Source organism: Oncorhynchus clarkii, chromosome 5 (genome assembly GCF_045791955.1).
Source record: "Oncorhynchus clarkii lewisi isolate Uvic-CL-2024 chromosome 5, UVic_Ocla_1.0, whole genome shotgun sequence".
Classification (NCBI taxonomy): Eukaryota; Metazoa; Chordata; class Actinopteri; order Salmoniformes; family Salmonidae; genus Oncorhynchus; species Oncorhynchus clarkii.
This window is the reverse complement of record NC_092151.1, coordinates 88,146,697-88,167,147: the sequence shown is the minus strand read 5'-3', so window position 1 is coordinate 88,167,147 and position 20,451 is coordinate 88,146,697. Positions and strand designations below refer to the sequence as shown.

Genomic DNA, 20,451 nt, shown 5'->3' with positions numbered 1-20,451 from the left:
GGTATGTGTATGCCAATAGGACTGTGTTTTTGATTATTGAAATTGTTCCCAAAGTTTGTAATATTCTGTTTAATTTGTACCCAGGGGAGGGGGGGGGGGTGTTTAGGCAAGAGCCCTGCGGGAATACATAACCTGTAGTATTAACTGTCTATGCACACTAGGTAAGACCTGGATGGACTACCCCCTGTATTTTGGTTGGTGCGCCAGGAGGTTCTGAAAGGTTAGGTAAGTAGTGGGTAGGAGAGGACTCAAACTTTTACTTTCTTTGCTTTGGTTCCGTCCAGCCCCTTTTACCCACATTACCATGTTATGGAAATAAAGTCCCTGTAAAAGGATATAGTCTCTGTCATCCTTACCCGCACCTACAATCACATACCTCTTTCACTCCACAGGGACTTGAGTTGTAGCAGGGTGTTGCGTTCCCTCCAAGAGGCGTAACACGTCAGTTAAGAACACATTTTAATTTACAATGATCGCCTCCACAGGGCAAACCCGGACGACGCTGGGCCAATTGTGCGCCTCCTTATGTGACTCCCTATCACTGCCGGTTGTGAAACAGCCTTGAATCGAACCAGGGTGCCGCCTCAAGCTCTGAGATGCAGTGCCTTAGACCGCTGCACCACTCGGCAGCCCCTCGTGCAAGGGTTTGTCCATTATTAGCCTATGAACTAAACAAAACATTACATCAAATGTTTGCTTGCATATAATTGAAGGTCAATATTCCTGCCTTAATGTTCAGGAGTACATGGCAAGGAACACCACAGGGACATTTTAATAGATATAGTCTGGTGGCTTCAGTATCGTATAAAATACTTGATGAAATTCCCAGGTTAACTAAAGAGTAAATAAAAACACATTCATGTTGTACAATCAATTATATATGGATGTGTTTGTCCAAGACAGTTTCCAGTAATCACTTCCAGTAAGCTGAGATTGCCAGAGGCAAGAAGTAAAACAAAAAAGCATGACCAACTGAGACATTACTTATACTGTCCTGAGACCCAGGAGAAGATCTACTCTAGTAGCTGTAGGTGCATGATAAGAGACAACTGGTTTACAAGAACAATCAATGACAAGTGATACTGACCTGAAAAATAGTTTGTCAGTTTTAATGTGCATTTGTTAGGTTAACATCTAAATCTTATTCTGTTGTACTGTAGCCTTGTAAAGACTCATGGAGACAACGTGTCATCTCTTTTCCACAACTTTATTGTCTTGATAAGGTCAATCACAACCATAAGTTGTTCACTTATATTACACCTTCAGGTAATGAATCACACAGCTGGGAGATACAGGAGAATATTCACACATTATAGCATGACGGTCTAATCCTGAATGCTGATTGGTTAAAACCGCATTCCAGCCGGTGCCTATTCCACAAGCTACCACCGGCTAAATCTATGACTTTAAATTGCCTATTTACTCTGTTTCAACTGACTGCGCAATCCACTTTCATCAGCCCAGCCAGGCAATTTATAAACTTGATAGAATGTTCACAATCACATCTCTTTGTACTAATACAACAAATGTACCATTTTAGTCTAGCTTTAGATAGCTGTACTGTTATAGTGAAGATACTGTTATTTTGTTACAATGATGATACAAAGTCAAATGATGAAAAATACACCTCATGTGTTCCATTACTGGATGGCTCACATTTTTCTAAATCTAAATTAAACAAGCGACAGACACCACAAAAGCAAATATGTTCTTCTCCTTGCACATAAAGAAGTCTTTGTAAGGATTCTTGCATTTGATGGACCAAACATCATGATTCTGTAGGAACGAAATCACATGACAGGATAATCAGTCTGTGCAGTAATATTGCTGATCACTAATACTATAGAACAGTCTGGAGTAATACTGCTGATCACTACTACTATAGATCAGTCTGGAGTAATTCTGCTGATCACTCCAACTATAGATAAGAATCTGTTGAGTAATACTGCTGATCCCTAATACTATAGATCAGTCTGTGGAGTAATCCGGCTGATCACTAATACTATAGATCAGTCTGGAGTAATCCGGCTGATCACTCCGACTATAGAGGAGAGTAGACAGTGTTTAACCATGTGAACTTTCACTGTGTGTTAATGATTAGAGAAATGACTCCTTCTTGCTGTGATGTTATACTCCATGTTTCTGTTATGCTTCACTGATAACCCCATCACATACTATTCATATTACTGTTTATATAATTGAATACAATACTGTTTACAATACTGTTCATTATACTTTTCATAACTGTTAATAATACTGTTCATAACTGTTTCTATTACTGTTCGTAATACTGTTCATAACTGTTTCTAATACTGTTCGTAATACTGTTCATAACTGTTTCTAATACTGTTCGTCATACTGTTCATAACTGTTTCTAATACTGTTCATAATACCTTTTATTATACTTTTCATAACTGTTTCTAATACTGTTCGTAATACTGTTCATAACTGTTTCTAATACTGTTCATAACTGTTTCTAATACTGTTCGTAATACTCTTCATAATACCTTTTATTATACTTTTCATAACTGTTAATAATACTGTTCATAACTGTTTCTAATACTGTTCGTAATACTGTTCATAACTGTTTCTAATACTGTTCGTAATACTGTTCATAACTGTTTCTAATACTGTTCGTAATACTGTTCATAACTGTTTCTAATACTGTTCATAATACCTTTTATTATACTTTTCATAACTGTTAATAATACTGTTCATAACTGTTTCTAATACTGTTCGTCATACTGTTCATAACTGTTTCTAATACTGTTCATAATACCTTTTATTATACTTTTCATAACTGTTTCTAATACTGTTCGTAATACTGTTCATAACTGTTTCTAATACTGTTCATAACTGTTTCTAATACTGTTCGTAATACTCTTCATAATACCTTTTATTATACTTTTCATAACTGTTAATAATACTGTTCGTAATACTGTTCATAATACCTTTTATTATACTGTTCATAACTGTTAATAATACTGTTCGTAATACTGTTCATAATACCTTTTATTATACTTTTCATAACTGTTTCTAATACTGTTCGTAATACTGTTCATAACTGTTTCTAATACTGTTCATAACTGTTTCTAATACTGTTCGTAATACTCTTCATAATACCTTTTATTATACTGTTCATAACTGTTTCTAATACTGTTCGTAATACTCTTCATAATACCTTTTATTATACTTTTCATAACTGTTCAAAAGGTTTGTGTGATTATAAGACATGCCACTCTCCTTGTTAATTTAACTTACCCATTATGTTCATCATCTACCTAAGAATAACGATACCTACCTAAAAAGCAAAGAACAAATCATTTTGGTTATACAGTCAGAAGGTTACACACAGTGGCCTCATTAAATATTATCAAACAGGTGGATTGATTTTCGTAATAAAATGTTTCAGTCAAATGAGAAAATGCATTTCATTTCTATTGTATTAATCTACAGTAGATAGCTCACAGGGCATCCTGGACTTATGCATTCTATATATTAGATGATGTTAAACTCTTAATGTTGAGAGAATGACTATCTTACACTGATGGGTGTTCCTTTACATGACATGAACTTACATATAGGCTTGTGTTCTCCATACTGTAACTCTCCATCATCACACTTCATGTCAATTTCTTCTATATTCCATAGTGAATAACGTTTCAATTTATGGTAATATCCCTCTTTGCAATGAAGAGTCTTTTTTTCACCGTGCGCAATATTATCTTTCTCAGGTAAATTCTGTAGATTGTACTCTGCATCAAACGTGGAAATCTCACAAGGCCCTGATGGAAATGAAATCCCATAAATGTTTTCATTAACTTAGTGTACAGTACATATTCATACATTTATTTACACTTGACATGTAGATATAACACCATGTTCAGACCAGTTGAAAATAAAGTACATACGTAAACACTTTGGAGGACTCTGCCATTTTCCATCCAGACATCTGATGCTGCCTGTGAAACTCAGTGTAAACTGTCTGCTGCATTGGTAGGACACCTCTGTAATTACACCAACATCTCTCTTTTCCTTGGTGAAATCTCCATTAGTAATGGGAGGAGGATCAGGACAGCTTGCTAGATTAAACAGGGATCATAATACCGTACCATGAAAATACATTACAATGATACAATACCATGATAATACAATACCATGACAATACAGTAGCATGATAATACAATACCATGATAATACAGTACCATGATACAGTAGCATGATAATACAATACCATGATAATACAATACCATGATACAGTAGCATGATAATACAATACCATGACAATACAGTAGCATGATAATACAATACCATGATAATACAGTACCATGATTCAGTAACATAATACAGTACCTTGATAATACAATACCATGATAATACAGTACCATGATAATACAATACCATGATAATACAGTACCATGATACAGTAGCATGATAATACAATACCATGATAATACAGTACCATGATACAGTAGCATGATAATACAATACCATGACAATACAGTAGCATGATAATACAATACCATGATAATACAGTACCATGATTCAGTAACATAATACAGTACCATGATTCAGTAACATAATACAGTACCATGATTCAGTAACATAATACAGTACCATGACAATACAGTAGCATGATAATACAATACCATGATAATACAGTACCATGATAATACAATACCATGATAATACAGTAGCATAATCGTGATTGTAGCATGGTACTGTATTAAAATGGCACTATAGCAGGATAATACAATACCACGAAAATAAATTACAATGAAACAGTACCATGATAATACAATACTGTAGAATGATACTGTACCATGATAATACAATAAACGTATTTATAGATGTAAGGCTTACCTTTACACTCAATTGGCATGTGCCATTCTCCATTATTGCAAGTTGCTGTTCCTCCAGGGCCTTTGTGTGGGTTAATGCATGTATAGTCTATTTGTTTCCCATTTTCGTATCTCTCTAGCGCTTGGTCAAGAATCTGAATTTGTTTCCCTGCACCCTCAGGCTTACCACAGTACTCTGTAGGTGAAGCACCACATGTTTGAACTATCAAATTACAGTTATCTACCAGAGACACAAAAGTGGCAGAGAATGACTGTATGGTTAGAACCATAGTCAATGGCCAATGTACAGTATATTCAGAGAATGTAACTGGGGCAATTTGTGATATATACTGTAAATATGCACTGAAACTCATCCATTATCATATCTAGGAATATTACACTACAACGAATTATAGTAAAAAAAACAACAGCAAACTGTAAATTAGAGATTGATATTTCTGTAATACCAAGCAAAGCCTTAACAATGATTCCTGATTGTGTGAGGGGAGAAAAAGGGTACATGAGGGTATATGATATGGAACTTTTAATCTCAATGACCATTTAAATATCATTTTTTCCCTGTTTGAATAGGTGCTGTTCATAGTAGAGTAACTCTAAACTGAATTACTGCATCAGTTTCAAACAGTTATCAATACTTACGTTTGCATGTTGGTGGTGGAGTTGTCCAACTGCCATTTTCACAAGTAAGTGTTTTATGTCCCTCTATTCGAAAGGACTTGCGACATTCATAATTCACTTCAAATCCCTCTCTATATTTATTTTGATACGGGATTTTAACAATTGCATTTTCAACTTTAGGTGGAGGATCACATGGAACGCCTTGCACTTCAAGATAAGAAAATATTGCTGAAAGATTAGTGGGTAGAAAACACATAGTACAGACACAGAACTACTATCTATGTAACTACATAATATCATATGGGCTTCGGGGTCCTTTTCCCCAAACTATTCCAACATATAGTAAACATACATTGAAGGATGACTGGCCACTGTATACAATTAAAATCAATTACATGAACAAAACTATTAACAACTACTCACGTCTACAAGCTGGTAACGGTGTTTGCCATTCTCCATCCTTACATTTTATAGTCTTAGTTTCAGATGCGTATCCAACTTTGCAATCAATTGTAACAGTTTGTTCATTGTCATAGACTTCACTGTGAGGTACCTTTATTGTGTTGGGAATGACAGGGATTCTGCCACATTGTGATTGATCTAGAGCGAAAGAGCATTGAGATTGAGTTTCAGACCAATCTAGTGAAGGAAATGCATTCCACTGTTATTGATCTACTTTGTAAAGAGGTAATTTCTTGAGGATCTGTTTTCTTACCAATACACTCTAATATTCCAGACCATGTTCCCTCAGTACATGTGGCTTCACCCCACCAACCCCCGGTAGAGGGTTTGAACCCTACATTGCAGGAAGAGTATATCTTGCTATTCCTGGGATCAACATTCCTCTCATTTGACTGAACTATGAATCCATTCATCACATTTGGTTTGATACATGCTCCCTCTATTTCTGGGGGAAACATTAACATGAAACATTATAGAACAAAATGTGACACATCAATGTTTTTAAATCCGGTTCTACAGCTGTAACGCTGAGTTCCTCCCAATTGACCCCGCTGCCAACGGTAGGGAGAACTCACAAGAGGGTCACGTGGATCACCACATGTTATCCCTACAATGATAGAGATGTTTAGTATTAGCATGAATCATACCAGTACAGTAATACACAGTGATTACACTGTCTATACCTCCTTATAGCCTCAATATGATGCATGCTCCCTTTATTTCTGGGAGAAACAATGGCAGGAAACATTACAGAACGCATTGTGACACATCGTTCAGTTAACAGAGCACTTAGAGGACCTGTTCTACAAAGCATTACCATATCATTAGATTTTGGCCAAGCTGTCAGTTTGATAAAAGCACTGAACAGAGCAATATCTGGAAAACCAAATGGAAGCAAAGTGAGTGAACGTTCATACCATTACCAATTCCAAACCAAATCCTCAAATAGGGAATAAAACAGGCTAAAATCTGATGCTTGATCTCTTCAGTAAACTTTAAACCTTCTGGATCAGTGTCTTGACTCTTATTCTCAGAGTTTTAGATGATTGAAATGTAAATGTCATCCTACCTTTACAGCCAAGTGTATTGGTCCAGCCATTTGTAGTACAGGTAGCAGTAGGTCTGGTACTGTCCAATAGTTCATAATTCATCTTACACTCATAAGTGAGCAGATCATTGATTTTGTATCTTGTTTTCGGGTCTTTAATCACAGCATTTAGGATATCTGGCTTGTCACATGTAATCTCTGAAAGACAAACAATGTCATTCTGATGCAGTCCAAACTAACATCAGAGCACAAGGTAATCAAACCACAGTGATATTCAAAGATGGCTTCCTTCAAAAAACGGCACCTTCACAGAGTGGTTTTGGAGTCCAGGAGCCATCACTTGTGCATGTGGCAACACCCCAGGCATTTGTGGTTTTAAATCCGGTTATACAGTTGTAACGGTGAGTCTCTCTCAATTGACCCTGCTGCCAGTAGTAGGGAGAACGCACAAAAGGGTCACGTGGATCACCACATGTTATCCCTACAATGATAGAGATGTTTAGTGTCAGCATGAATCAAACCTGTACATTAATACACAGTGATTCACCTGTGTATACCCCAATACACTCAATATATCATACTGCAATATACTCTCCAGTATGAACATACGTTCACAATCTGTTGTGGAAGGTGACCACTTTCCGTCCTCTTTGCATGTCATTGTATTTTCAGTCCGACGTGAGATAGAGTTCCAGAATCCTGAGGCACAGGTCACCGTTACATGTTCATCAGGCAAGAACAGATTTCTGTCAGCAGGTCTGTAACTGGTTCCTCTTGTTGGTGGCAATGATAACTTACATCTCACTTCTGCATTTTGGAGACAAAAACATTATGTTAGTAGTTTGCAATAATATGTCAAAAATATTTTAAAAAGCAACTTAAAGGTAAAGTTAAAGACATGAGTTACCCAGGAGACTTAAAATGTCAAGTTGCATTCACTTGATTCCTGAGATGATCAGATTCCTACCTTCACACGCTGGTGTTGGACTCCAGTTGGCACTGTTGACCATTTTAGTGCATTTAGGGACTCTTTCCTGAGACTTAACATACTTTGTGTTACAGCTGTATCTCAGTGTGTCGTCTTCATCGTAATCTTCCTTAGGGGGCCCGCTCACTGCACCGTTAGCTATGTCTGGAGCGTAACATTTAATCACTGCGAATTGAATAAGCACAGAATTAAACAGATGATTGGTCATCATGATTAGAAACAGCAACGTGTGACAGTAGGAGTTGTTGAATGGAATATGATACAGTCATTGTTTTATTACACTTTTGAGTTGATGACCGTCATTCAAATCTGGATTTTTAAAAACACTACATATAATCACTGATCATTCTATATGGTCATTATTAACTATTCCCCAGTATGGGATCGTTGCAATTTTGTATTGTATGCTAGTGGGACGTTACTCTGTGTGACAATGTAATAGTGCCTGGTGGTGCACACTACAGTATGTGGACACCTGCTCGTCCAACATTTCATACAAAATCATGGGTATTAATATGGAGATGTCCCCCCTTTGCTGCTATAACAGCCTCCACTCTTCTGGGAAGGCTTTCCACTAGATGTTGGAACATTGCTGCAGGGATTTGATTCCATTCAGCCACAAGAGCATTAGAGAGGGCGAGCACTTTTGTTGGGCAATTAGGGCTGGCTTGCAGTCGGCATTCCAATTCATCCCAAAGGTGTTTGATTGTGTTGAGGCCAGGGCTCTGTGCAGGCCAGTCAAGTTCTTCCACGCCAATCTCGACAAACATTTCTATATGTACCTCACTTTGTCCAAGTGGGCATTGTCATGCTGAAACAGGAAAGGCCCTTCCCCAAAATGTTGCCACCAAGTTGGAAGTACAGAATTGTCTAGAATGTCATTGTATGCTGTAGCGTTAAGATTTCCCTTCACTGGAACTAAGGGGCCTTAACCCGAACCATGAAAAACAGCTCCAGAACATTATTCCACGTCCACCAAACTTTACCGTTTGCACTATGCATTGGGGCAGGTAGTGTTCTCGTGGCATTCGCCAAACCCAGATTTGTCCGTCGGACTGTCAGATGGTGAAGTGTGATTGATCACTTCAGAGAATGCGTTTCCATTGCTCCAGAGTCCAATGGCGATGAGCTTTACACCACTCCAGCCGACGCTTGGCATTGCACATGGTGATCTTAGGCTTGTGTGCGGCTGCTCAGCCATGGAAACCCATTTCATGAAGCTGCCGATGAACAGTTATTGTGCTGACATTGCTTCCAGAGGCAGTTTGGAACTCGGTAGTGAGTGTTGCAACTGAGGACCACTTCTCAATAAAAGCACTTACAGTTGACCGGGGCAGCTTTAGCGGGGCAGAAATTTGACAAACTGACCTGTTGGAGGCAATCTATGACGGTGCCATGTTGAAAGTCACTAAGCTCTTCAGTAAGGCCATTCTACTGACAATGTTTGTCTATGGAGATTGCATGGCGGTGTGACCTATTTTATACACCTGTCAGCATCTGATGTGGCTGAAATAATCCACTCATTTGAAGCGGTGTCCACATACATTTGTATAGTGTATCTTTACCTACAGTAGCCTCAGTTTACCTTTACATGTTGGGACTGTGCTGCTCCATTCTCCTTTATCGTTGCAAACCATTTCAGACGATCCGTTGAGTACCATGTGATTTGATTGGCACTCAAACTGGATCACATTTCCATAGGTTGCATCCTCACTGTTTCCGATGACCACAACGTTGTCGTTGGCTTGAATCACTGGGCATTTCAATGCTGTGAAAAACACACCACATGAAGAATACATACAGTGCCTTACAAAAGTATTTATCCCCCTTGGCGCTTCTCCTATTTTGTTGCATTACAACCCGTAATTTTAATAGATTTTTTGGGGGGATTTCATGTAATAGACATACAATAGTCCAAATTGGTGAAGTGAAATGGAAAGAATTACATTTTTCAAAAAATTAAAAACGGAGAAGTGGTGCGGGCAATTACCTTCAGAAGTCACACAATTGGTTAAATAAAGTCCACCTGTGTGCAATCTAAGTGTCACATGATCTCTGTATATATACACCTGTTCTGAAACAGTCTGCAACACCACTAAGCACCACCAAGCAAGCGGCACCATGAAGACCAAGGAGCTCTCCAAACAGGTCGGGGACAAAGTTGTGGAGAAGTACAGATCAGGGTTGGGTTATACAAAAAATATCAGAAACTTTGAACATCCCACAGAGCACAATTAAAACTCACAGACCAGGCAAGGAGGGCATTAATCAGAGAGGCAACAAAGAGACCTAAGATAACCCTGAAGGAGCTGCAAAGCTCCACAGCGGAGATTGGAGTATAAGTTCATAGGACCATTTAAAGTAGTACACTCCACAGAGCTGGGCTTTACGGAAGAGTGGCCAGAAATTAGCAATTGCTTAAAGAAAACAATAAGCAAACGCGTTTGGTGTTCGCCAAAAGGCAGGTGGGAGACTCCCCAAACATATGGAAAAGGGTACTCTGGTCAGATGAGACACAAATTTAGCTTTTTGACCATCAAGGAAAACTATGTCTGGTGCAAACCAAACAGCTCTCATCACCCCGAGAACACGCATTATGCTGTGGGGATGTTTTTTTATCGGCAGGGACTGGGAAACGGGTCAGAATTGAAGGAATGATGGATGGTATTTGGTATGTTATTAGGATCCCCATTCGTTGTTGCAAAAGCAGCAGCTACTCTTCCTGGGGTTCCACACAGAACATGACGTAATACATTAACATTAATAGACAAGAACAGCTCAAGGACAGAACTACATACAGTTAAAGGCACAGCCTACACATCAAAACATACACTCAAACTATCTAGGTCAAATAGGTGAGAAGCGTTGTGCCGTGAGGTGTTGCTTTATCTGTTTTTTGAAACCAGGTTTGCTGTTTATTTGAGCAATATGAGATGGAAGGAAGTTCTATGCAATAAGGGCTCTATATAATACTGTACGTTTTCTTGAATTTGTTGTGGATTTGGGGACTATGAAAAGATCCCTGGTGGCATGTCTGGTGAGGTAAGTGTGTGTGTCAGAGCTGTGTGTATGTTGACTATGCAATCAATTTGGGATTTTCAATACATTAATGTTTCTTGTAAAAAGAAGAAGTGTTGCAGTCAGTTTCTCCTCAACTCTTAGCCAAGAGAGACTGACATGAATAATTTTATATCAGCCCTCTGATTACAATTAAGATTTAAGTTCTGTTTGTCTTATTTCTTGTTTAGTTCACAATAAAACATATTTTGCATCTTCAAAGTGGTAGGCATGTTGTGTAAATCAAATGATACAAACCCCCCAAAAATCTATTTTAATTTCAGGGTGTAAGGCAAAAAATTTTTGCAAATGCCAAGGGGGTGAATACTTCTGCAAGCCACTGTAATTAGCATATAGGATCCAGCCACTGGCAGTGGAATCAACGATTTTGTAAATTTCATTACACTGCACATTTTTTTCTTACCCAGAAAATGCTTAAAAATAATTTGTCTTGTATCAAGATATTCTGGCTTTGTTATGTTGGTTAAATTATGCATTACCTGCCAATGCACTAAGATACTTGTGTTGGGAAGACATCTGGGTAAGCTTAATCAACTCAAAAGTCATTTTGATTACATTATCTTAATACAAGATACAAAGTCTAATCTGTTATACAATGTAGGGTGAGTCTATGTTCTTGACAGAATATATCACTTCTTACCTTCACATATAGGGAGTGCGCTGTCCCAGCCTTGTTCCACGCAGGTCCGATGTCTGGACCTGGTCACCATTTGGTAACTGAGACAAGTTGGAGAACAGGCATTTAATGGTTTGTTATACTTTAAGAATGATAATTTACAGTAGAAGCAGTAGCGGCATTAATAATAGCACTATTACTAACAGCAGTAGCAGCAGTAGTAATAGTAGTAGCAGCAGTAGTAGCAGTAGCAGCATTAATAGTAGCAACATTAGTAGCAGCGGCATTAATAGTAGCAATATTAGTAGCAGCAGTGGTAATAGTAGCAGCATTGAGTAGCAATAATAGTAGAAGCAGTAGTAATAGTAGTAGCATTAACAGTAGCAATATTAGTAGCAGTAGTAGCAGCAGCAGTAATAGTATCAATATTAGTAGCAGTAGCAGCAGTAGCAGCATTAATAGTAGCAATATTAGTAGCAGCAGTAGTAATAGTAGCAGCAGCAGTAGTAGCAGCATTAATAGTAGCAGCATTAATAGTAGCAATATTAGTAGAAGCAGTAGTAATAGTAGTAGTAGCAGCAGTAGTAGCAGCATTAACAGTAATATTAGTAGCAGCAGTAGTAATAGTAGTAGCAGCAGTAGTAGCAGCATTAACAGTAGCAATATTAGTAGCAACAGTAGTAATATTAGTAGCAGCAGTAGCAATAGTAGTAGCAGCAGTAGTAGCAGTATTAATAGTAGCAATATTAGTAGCAGCAGTAGTAATATTAGCAGTAGCAGTAGCAGCATTCATAGTAGCAAAATTAGTAGCAGCAGTAGTAATATTAGTAGCAGCAGCAGTAGTAGTAGCAGTAGTAGTTGCAGTAGCAGTAGTAGTAGCAGTAGTAGATTTTGTAGTAGTAGATTTAGTAGTAGTAGCAGTAGTAGTAGCAGTATTAATAGTAGCAATATTAGTAGAAGCAGTAGCAATAGTAGTAGCAGCAGTAGTAGCAGCATTAACAGTAGCAATATTAGTAGCATGAGTAGTAATATTAGCAGTAGCAGTAGCAGCATTCATAGTAGCAAAATTAGTAGCAGCAGTAGTAATATTAGTAGCAGCAGCAGTAGTAGTAGCAGTAGTAGTTGCAGTAGCAGTAGTAATAGCAGTAGTAGATTTTGTAGTAGTAGATTTAGTAGTAGTAGCAGCAGTAGTAGTCGTAGCAGCAGCAGTAGCAGTAGTAGATTTAGTAGTTGTAGTAGCAGCAGTATTAGTAGCAGTAGTAGATTTAGTAGTGGCAGTAGTAGTAGCAGCGGTAGTAGTAGTAGCAGTAGTAGTAGCAGTAGTAGATTTAGTAGTAGTAGTAGTAGTAGTAGTAGTAGCAGTAGTAGATTTAGTAGTTGTAGTAGCAGCAGTATTAGTAGTAGTAGTAGATTTAGTAGTAGTAGTAGCAGTAGTAGTAGATTTAGTAGTAGTAGCAGATTTAGTAGTAGTAGCAGTAGCGGCAGTAGATTTAGTAGTAGTAGTAGCAGTAGTAGTAGTAGTGGCAGTAGATTTAGTAGTAGTAGTAGCAGTAGTAGTAGTAGCGGCAGTAGATTTAGTAGTAGTAGCAGTAGTAGTAGTAGTGGCAGTAGATTTAGTAGTAGTAGTAGTAGTAGTAGTAGTAGTAGCAGTAGTAGTAGATTTAGTAGTAGTAGCAGATTTAGTAGTAGTAGCAGTAGTAGTAGCGGCAGTAGATTTAGTAGTAGTAGTAGCAGTAGTAGTAGTAGTAGCAGTAGTAGTAGTAGTAGCAGTAGTAGTAGCAGTAGATTTAGTAGTAGTAGTAGTAGTGGCAGTAGATTTAGTAGTAGTAGTGGCAGTAGATTTAGTAGTAGTAGTAGCAGTAGTAGTAGTAGTGGCAGTAGTAGTAGTAGTGGCAGTAGTAGTAGTAGTGGCAGTAGATTTAGTAGTAGTAGTAGTGGCAGTAGATTTAGTAGTAGTAGTAGCAGTAGTAGTAGTAGTAGATTTTGTAGTAGTAGATTTAGTAGTAGTAGCAGTAGTTGTAGTAGTAGTAGCAGCAGTAGTAGTCGTAGCAGCAGCAGTAGCAGTAGTAGATTTAGTAGTTGTAGTAGCAGCAGTATTAGTAGCAGTAGTAGATTTAGTAGTGGCAGTAGTAGTAGCAGCGGTAGTAGTAGTAGCAGTAGTAGTAGCAGTAGTAGATTTAGTAGTAGTAGTAGTAGTAGTAGTAGTAGCAGCAGCAGTAGTAGCAGCAGTAGCAGTAGTAGATTTAGTAGTTGTAGTAGCAGCAGTATTAGTAGTAGTAGTAGATTTAGTAGTAGTAGTAGCAGTAGTAGTAGATTTAGTAGTAGTAGCAGATTTAGTAGTAGTAGCAGTAGTAGTAGTGGCAGTAGATTTAGTAGTAGTAGCAGTAGTAGTAGTAGTGGCAGTAGATTTAGTAGTAGTAGTAGCAGTAGTAGTAGTAGTGGCAGTAGATTTAGTAGTAGTAGTAGCAGTAGTAGTAGTAGTGGCAGTAGATTTAGTAGTAGTAGTAGCAGTAGTAGTAGTAGCGGCAGTAGATTTAGTAGTAGTAGCAGTAGTAGTAGTAGTGGCAGTAGATTTAGTAGTAGTAGTAGTAGTAGCAGTAGATTTAGTAGTAGTAGCAGATTTAGTAGTAGTAGCAATAGTAGTAGCGGCAGTAGATTTAGTAGTAGTAGTAGCAGTAGTAGTAGCAGTAGTAGTAGTAGTGGCAGTAGATTTAGTAGTAGTAGTAGTAGTAGTAGTGGCAGTAGATTTAGTAGTAGTAGTAGTAGTAGTAGTAGTAGTAGTGGCAGTAGATTTAGTAGTAGTAGTAGTAGTAGTAGTAGTGGCAGTAGATTTAGTAGTAGTAGTGGCAGTAGATTTAGTAGTAGTAGTAGCAGTAGTAGTAGTAGTAGTGGCAGTAGTAGTAGTAGTGGCAGTAGTAGTAGTAGTGGCAGTAGTAGTAGTAGTAGTGGCAGTAGATTTAGTAGTAGTAGTAGTAGTAGTAGTAGTGGCAGTAGATTTAGTAGTAGTTGTAGTGGCAGTAGATTTAGTAGTAGTAGTAGCAGTAGTAGTAGTAGTGGCAGTAGATTTAGTAGTAGTAGTAGCAGTAGTAGTAGTAGTGGCAGTAGATTTAGTAGTAGTAGTAGCAGTAGTAGTGGTAGTGGCAGTAGATTTAGTAGTAGTAGTAGCAGTAGTAGTGGTAGTGGCAGTAGATTTAGTAGTAGTAGTAGCAGTAGTAGTAGTAGTGGCAGTAGATTTAGTAGTAGTAGTAGTAGTAGTAGTGGCAGTAGATTTAGTAGTAGTAGTAGCAGTAGTAGTAGTAGTAGTGGCAGTAGATTTAGTAGTAGTAGTAGTAGTAGTAGTAGTAGTAGCAGCAGTAGTAGTAGTGGCAGTAGTAGTAGTAGTGGCAGTAGTAGTAGTAGTGGCAGTAGATTTAGTAGCAGTAGTAGTAGTAGTAGCAGTAGTAGTAGTGGCAGTAGTAGTAGTAGTGGCAGTAGTAGCATGAGCATCAGATTACCTTCGAAGGGTTGAAATGATCAGAGAAAAGATTTAGCATGTAACAGTCAGCAACAGAAAATCCCCTACCCTTTTCTGCATTGGTACAGAACTTGAGCTCCAAAGACAAAATCGTCCAAAATCGAAAGATGGAAGTCTCCATTTGGTGTGTCTCCTGGATGTCCACATGACTTAGCTGCAAACAATAACAGAGATGTAGCCCAAAGGCTGATTTTTGCCAAGAGGACATTCAACAAAACCATATTGGTCCAACATAAGAATAAGAATAAGAATTTCTCATACGGTAAATTATAATTTTGTAATCAGAATTTACTTTAAAAGGTAATTTGTCAAATGCACTGCACATCATAAGTAATTCTAAAGCTCAGTTTAAACAAGCGAAGTGTCACGGCTGTCTTCGTCCTCTTCATCTGACGAGGAGAAGCGAGAAGGATCGGAGGACCAATATGCAGCGTGGTAAGTGTTCGTCATTTTATTTGAAAAAAAACTGAATACTACAAAACAACAAAATGACAACCGTGAAGCTAATCAACAATAGTGCTGACACAAACACTACACATAGACAATCACCCACAATGACAAAACAGGCTACCTAAATATGGTTCCCAATCAGAGACAACGACTAACACCTGCCTCTGATTGAGAACCATATCAGGCCAAACACAGAAACAGACAAACTAGACATCCATCATAGAATGCCCACTCAGATCACACCCTGACCAAACAAAACATAGAAACATACAAAGCAAACTATGGTCAGGGCGTGACACGAAGGGCATAGACTTACGTTCACATTTTCGACCACCATCTTTACTCCATCCTTTACTGCCGCATTTGAGTCTAACGAAACCTACGTAGCCAATAGCGCAGGGCAACCTCACTGTTTTGTCAATTTCAGTGTCTTCTAGGTTGGAAATGTCCACGTTTTTAGCTTCAGGAATCTCTGAAACTCCCTTTCGGAAACAAACTGTGAGGTACACAGAGGTACAGGCATAAGTAACACAATAAACAGTAGAATGCACAATAGATTCAGGCTTATTATTAAAACATCTCAACATATGCAATGTCAAGGGTGATGCTTTAAACCCATCATATCTATCAAATCATTTCATTTGATTTATTTATTAGGATCTCCATTAGCTGTTGCTAACGCAGAAGCTACTCTTTCTGGGTCCACACAAAACAAAACCTGACATAATACAGAACATGAATTGACAAGAACAGCTCAAGGTCTGAACAACATACATTTGAAATAATAATAATATTAACAAGTCCTGTAGTGACAAAACATGAGAGACACTTGCATGCATTATATCAGTACTACATATACATACAGTGCCTTGCGAAAGTATTCGGCCCCCTTGAACTTTGCGACCTTTTGCCACATTTCAGGCTTCAAACATAAAGATATAAGACTGTATTTTTTTGTGAAGAATCAACAACAAGTGGGACACAATCATGAAGTGGAACGACATTTATTGGATATTTCAAACTTTTTTAACAAATCAAAAACTGAAAAATTGAGCGTGCAAAATTATTCAGCCCCTTTACTTTCAGTGCAGCAAACTCTCTCCAGAAGTTCAGTAAGGATCTCTGAATGATCCAATGTTGACCTAAAATGACTAATGATGATAAATACAATCCACCTGTGTGTAATCAAGTCTCCGTATAAATGCACCTGCACTGTGATAGCCTCAGAGGTCCGTTAAAAGCGCAGAGAGCATCATGAAGAACAAGGAACACACCAGGCAGGTCCGAGATACTGTTGTGAAGAAGTTTAAAGCCGGATTTGGATACAAAAAGATTTCCCAAGCTTTAAATATCCCAAGGAGCACTGTGCAAGCGATAATATTGAATTGGAAGGAGTATCAGACCACTGCAAATCTACCAAGACCTGGCCGTCCCTCTAAACTTTCAGCTCATACAAGGAGAAGACTGTGTGGAAGAAGGTGCTCTGGTCAGATGAAACCAAAATTGAACTTTTTGGCAACAATGCAAAACGTTATGTTTGGCGTAAAAGCAACACAGCTGATCCATCCCCACTGTCAAACATGGTGGTTGCAGCATCATGGTTTGGGCCTGCTTTTCTTCAGCAGGGACAGGGAAGATGGTTAAAATTGATGGGAAGATGGATGGAGCCAAATACAGGACCATTCTGGAAGAAAACCTGATGGAGTCTGCAAAAGACCTGAGACTGGGACGGAGATTTGTCTTCCAACAAGACAATGATCCAAAACATAAAGCAAAATCTACAATGGAATGGTTCAAAAATAAACATATCCAGGTGTTAGAATGGCCAAGTCAAAGTCCAGACCTGAATCCAATCGAGAATCTGTGGAAAGAACTGAAAACTGCTGTTCACAAATGCTCTCCATCCAACCTTACTGAGCTCGAGCTGTTTTGCAAGGAGGAATGGGAAAAAATGTCAGTCTCTCGATGTGCAAAACTGATAGAGACATACCCCAAGCGACTTACAGCTGTAATCGCAACAAAAGGTGGCGCTACAAAGTATTAACTTAAGGGGGCTGAATAATTTTGCACGCTCAATTTTTCAGTTTTTGATTTGTTAAAAAAGTTTGAAATATCCAATAAATGTCGTTCCACTTCATGATTGTGTCCCACTTGTTGTTGATTCTTCACAAAAAAATACAGTTTTATATCTTTATGTTTGAAGCCTGAAATGTGGCAAAAGGTCGCAAAGTTCAAGGGGGCCGAATACTTTCGCAAGGCACTGTACATGTTATTTATGTCAGATAGGGGAGAGGCGATGTGACGTTAGGTGACGTTTCATTGTTTTTTTTAAGCTAATTTAGCTGTTTGTTTGAGTAATTTGAGGTGGAAGAGCTCCATGCTACTGTAACGGATGTGAAACGGCTAGCTAGTTAGTGGTGGTGTGCGCTAAATAGCGTTTCAATCGGTCACGTCACTTGCTCTGAGACCTTGAAGTAGTGGTTCCCCTTGCTCTGCAAGGGCCGCGGCTTTTGTGGAGCGATGGGTAACGATGCTTCGTGGGTTGCTGTTGTTGATGTGTGCAGAGGGTCCCTGATTCACACCCGGGTATGGGCAAGGGGACGGTCTAAAGTTATACTGTTACATTACCATGGCTCTATATATGCGTTGTCTTAAATTTGTTTTGGATTTGGGGACTGTGAAGAGACCCGTGGTGACTTGTCTGGTGGGGTAAGTATGTCTGTCAGAACTGTATGTTAGTTGATTATACAGAATGTTCTCCTCTACTTTGAGCCAAGAGAGACTGGTATGCGTATTGTTGAAATTAGCTCTCTGTGTACTGTGAAGGGCAGGGTGTGCTGCTCTGTTCTGGACCAGCTGCAGCTTTCCTCTGTCCTTCTTTGGGGCACCTGACCTTATAACCAGATAATAGTACAGATGTACAGAGCATATTTTGCAGAGCCTATTTTTTTTTCCCACAGACAGACCTCTCCCCATTTTAACAACAATTTAACAAAATGCCTTGATGATGACCGTATACAATCTAAGGTAACACCAAGAAGTTTAGTTTCCTCTGCTTGCTCAACAGTCACATCATTAATTAGAAGATTCAGCTAAGATCTAGTACTTAGGGAATGACTTGTACCAAATACATTGATTTAGTTTTTTAGGTTTTTGGTGTTTAGGACTAGTTTATTACTAGCCACCCATTCTAAAACCGGGGGGGGGGGGGGGGGGGGGGCAATGCAAATAGTGTAGGTAGCCATTTGATTAGCTGTTCAGGAGTCTTATGGCTTAGGGTAGAAGCTGTTTAGAAGCCCCTTGGACCTAGACTTGGCGCTCTGCTCTGGGACTTCCTCTGACACCCTCTGGTATAGAGGTCTGGAATGGCAGGAAGCTTGGCCCCGGTGATGTACTCGGCCGTACGCACTACTCTGAGTAGTGCATTGCAGTCGAAAATAGTAAAGGGCTATGTCTTAGGAAGCTTTGCGAAATACCACACTTGACATCTTTTAGAGAAGCTTCCATTAGAGAAAACCCTCTGTGTCCTATTAGATACTGTAGATAGGTCTCAATCCATAATGTGTCAGGTGATGTAAAGCCATAACACGAGAGTTTTCAATAACAGATTATGGTCAATAATATCAAAGGCTTCACTGAAGTCTAACAAAACAGATCCAACAATCATCTTATTATCAATTTATTTCAACCAATCATTAGTCATTTGTGTCAGGGCAGTACATGTGGAGTGCCTTCACTATAAGCGTGCTTAAAGACGGTTATTAAATAATTTACAGAAAAATAATTTAGAGAACAATGTACTTGTATCTGGTCAAACACTATTTTTTCCAACTGTTAGAAAGAACCGGCAGCAAGCTGATTTCAACATGATCACAACTGTGAACCTGAAAAGCTGTCTCAGGGATGCATACATGGAACATTACACAAACCACACATAACTTCTTCTATCTGTAATATTTCACTCAGGCAGAGACATCTTACCTTGACCTTTCACAAAGCTGAGTGTACACAACCATAGTGCAAAGACAAAGCCGAGGGTTATCAATCGCATTTTGACTTCATCACCTATTGTCTGTCACCTGCGAGAGTGTTTGGATGTTCTGGGTCACAGACAGAGTTGCAGTAGTTAAATTAACTCCTGTCGGTTAATGATTTGCCAGAGCCCTCTCAAGTCACAGTCCGTCCACACAACTCAACAGCAACACACAGTAACACGTGTCCTGTATTGTAACGCAGTGAGCCACAGGCTGTAGGAGCCAGTAGAGGATAACTGTAAATGGAGAAAGGCGAGGAGGGGAGGGGATGGGGGACAAGGACAAGTGGTTGCGGCACCGAGGATATGTTGTGAAAGACAAACAACTAAGCCTGAGGGAGGGAGTTAGGACTGGAATCATTACAATGTTTTGTTGGGAATTTTTATCATTGCACATTTCCTGGCATCTAGATATTTCCATTGCCAAACCCACTGTGTACTATTTACAAGATGAAACCCAAAGTGTGCATTGATTATACATAGCTTTTCTATTCTACTGGTGAACCTGAAACCATTGCACTCAATAAGGGTATTGTGTTGATGAAATTATGAACTTAATCAAAAATATACTTTTATTGTGAAAATAAGTCTAGCTAATGTTTTAAATGAATGTCTCTGAATGTGGAAACTGGGTCTAAATTGTTTTTCTTTTACTGAATAAATAAAGTATTCCCGAAAAGGGTTCATTCATTGTGTAAACCTCGGGTGATCATTTGCAGTAACCAAATAGATGGCTTAATCTGAGGCTTCCCAACCTTTGGAACCACACTACTGGCATTATG

The 20,451-nt window shown here is 38.7% G+C and overlaps 1 protein-coding gene across 2 annotated transcripts; it reads right to left on the bottom strand.

Annotated features, from left to right (window-relative positions):
• Nucleotides 1-1,191: 1,191 nt before the first annotated feature.
• Nucleotides 1,192-19,996, bottom strand: LOC139409527 (complement factor H-like). Of its 2 annotated transcripts, XM_071154801.1 has the most exons (17): nt 19,618-19,996; nt 15,953-16,132; nt 15,235-15,340; nt 11,697-11,773; nt 9,564-9,746; nt 7,958-8,143; nt 7,600-7,797; nt 7,295-7,471; nt 7,012-7,188; nt 6,196-6,387; nt 5,904-6,080; nt 5,502-5,687; nt 4,864-5,037; nt 3,912-4,082; nt 3,579-3,785; nt 3,262-3,301; nt 1,192-1,776 (listed from the first exon to the last, which is right to left on the bottom strand). In XM_071154801.1, the coding sequence occupies exons 1-16, from the start codon at nt 19,685-19,687 to the stop codon at nt 3,282-3,284; spliced, it is 2,481 nt and encodes an 826-aa protein (XP_071010902.1). In that variant the 5' UTR covers nt 19,688-19,996; the 3' UTR covers nt 1,192-1,776; nt 3,262-3,281. The 2 variants fall into 2 exon arrangements, with proteins under 2 accessions (XP_071010902.1, XP_071010901.1); XM_071154800.1 differs by lacking the exons at nt 1,192-1,776; nt 3,262-3,301 and having other exon boundaries at nt 3,520-3,785; nt 19,618-19,905.
• Nucleotides 19,997-20,451: the final 455 nt, after the last annotated feature.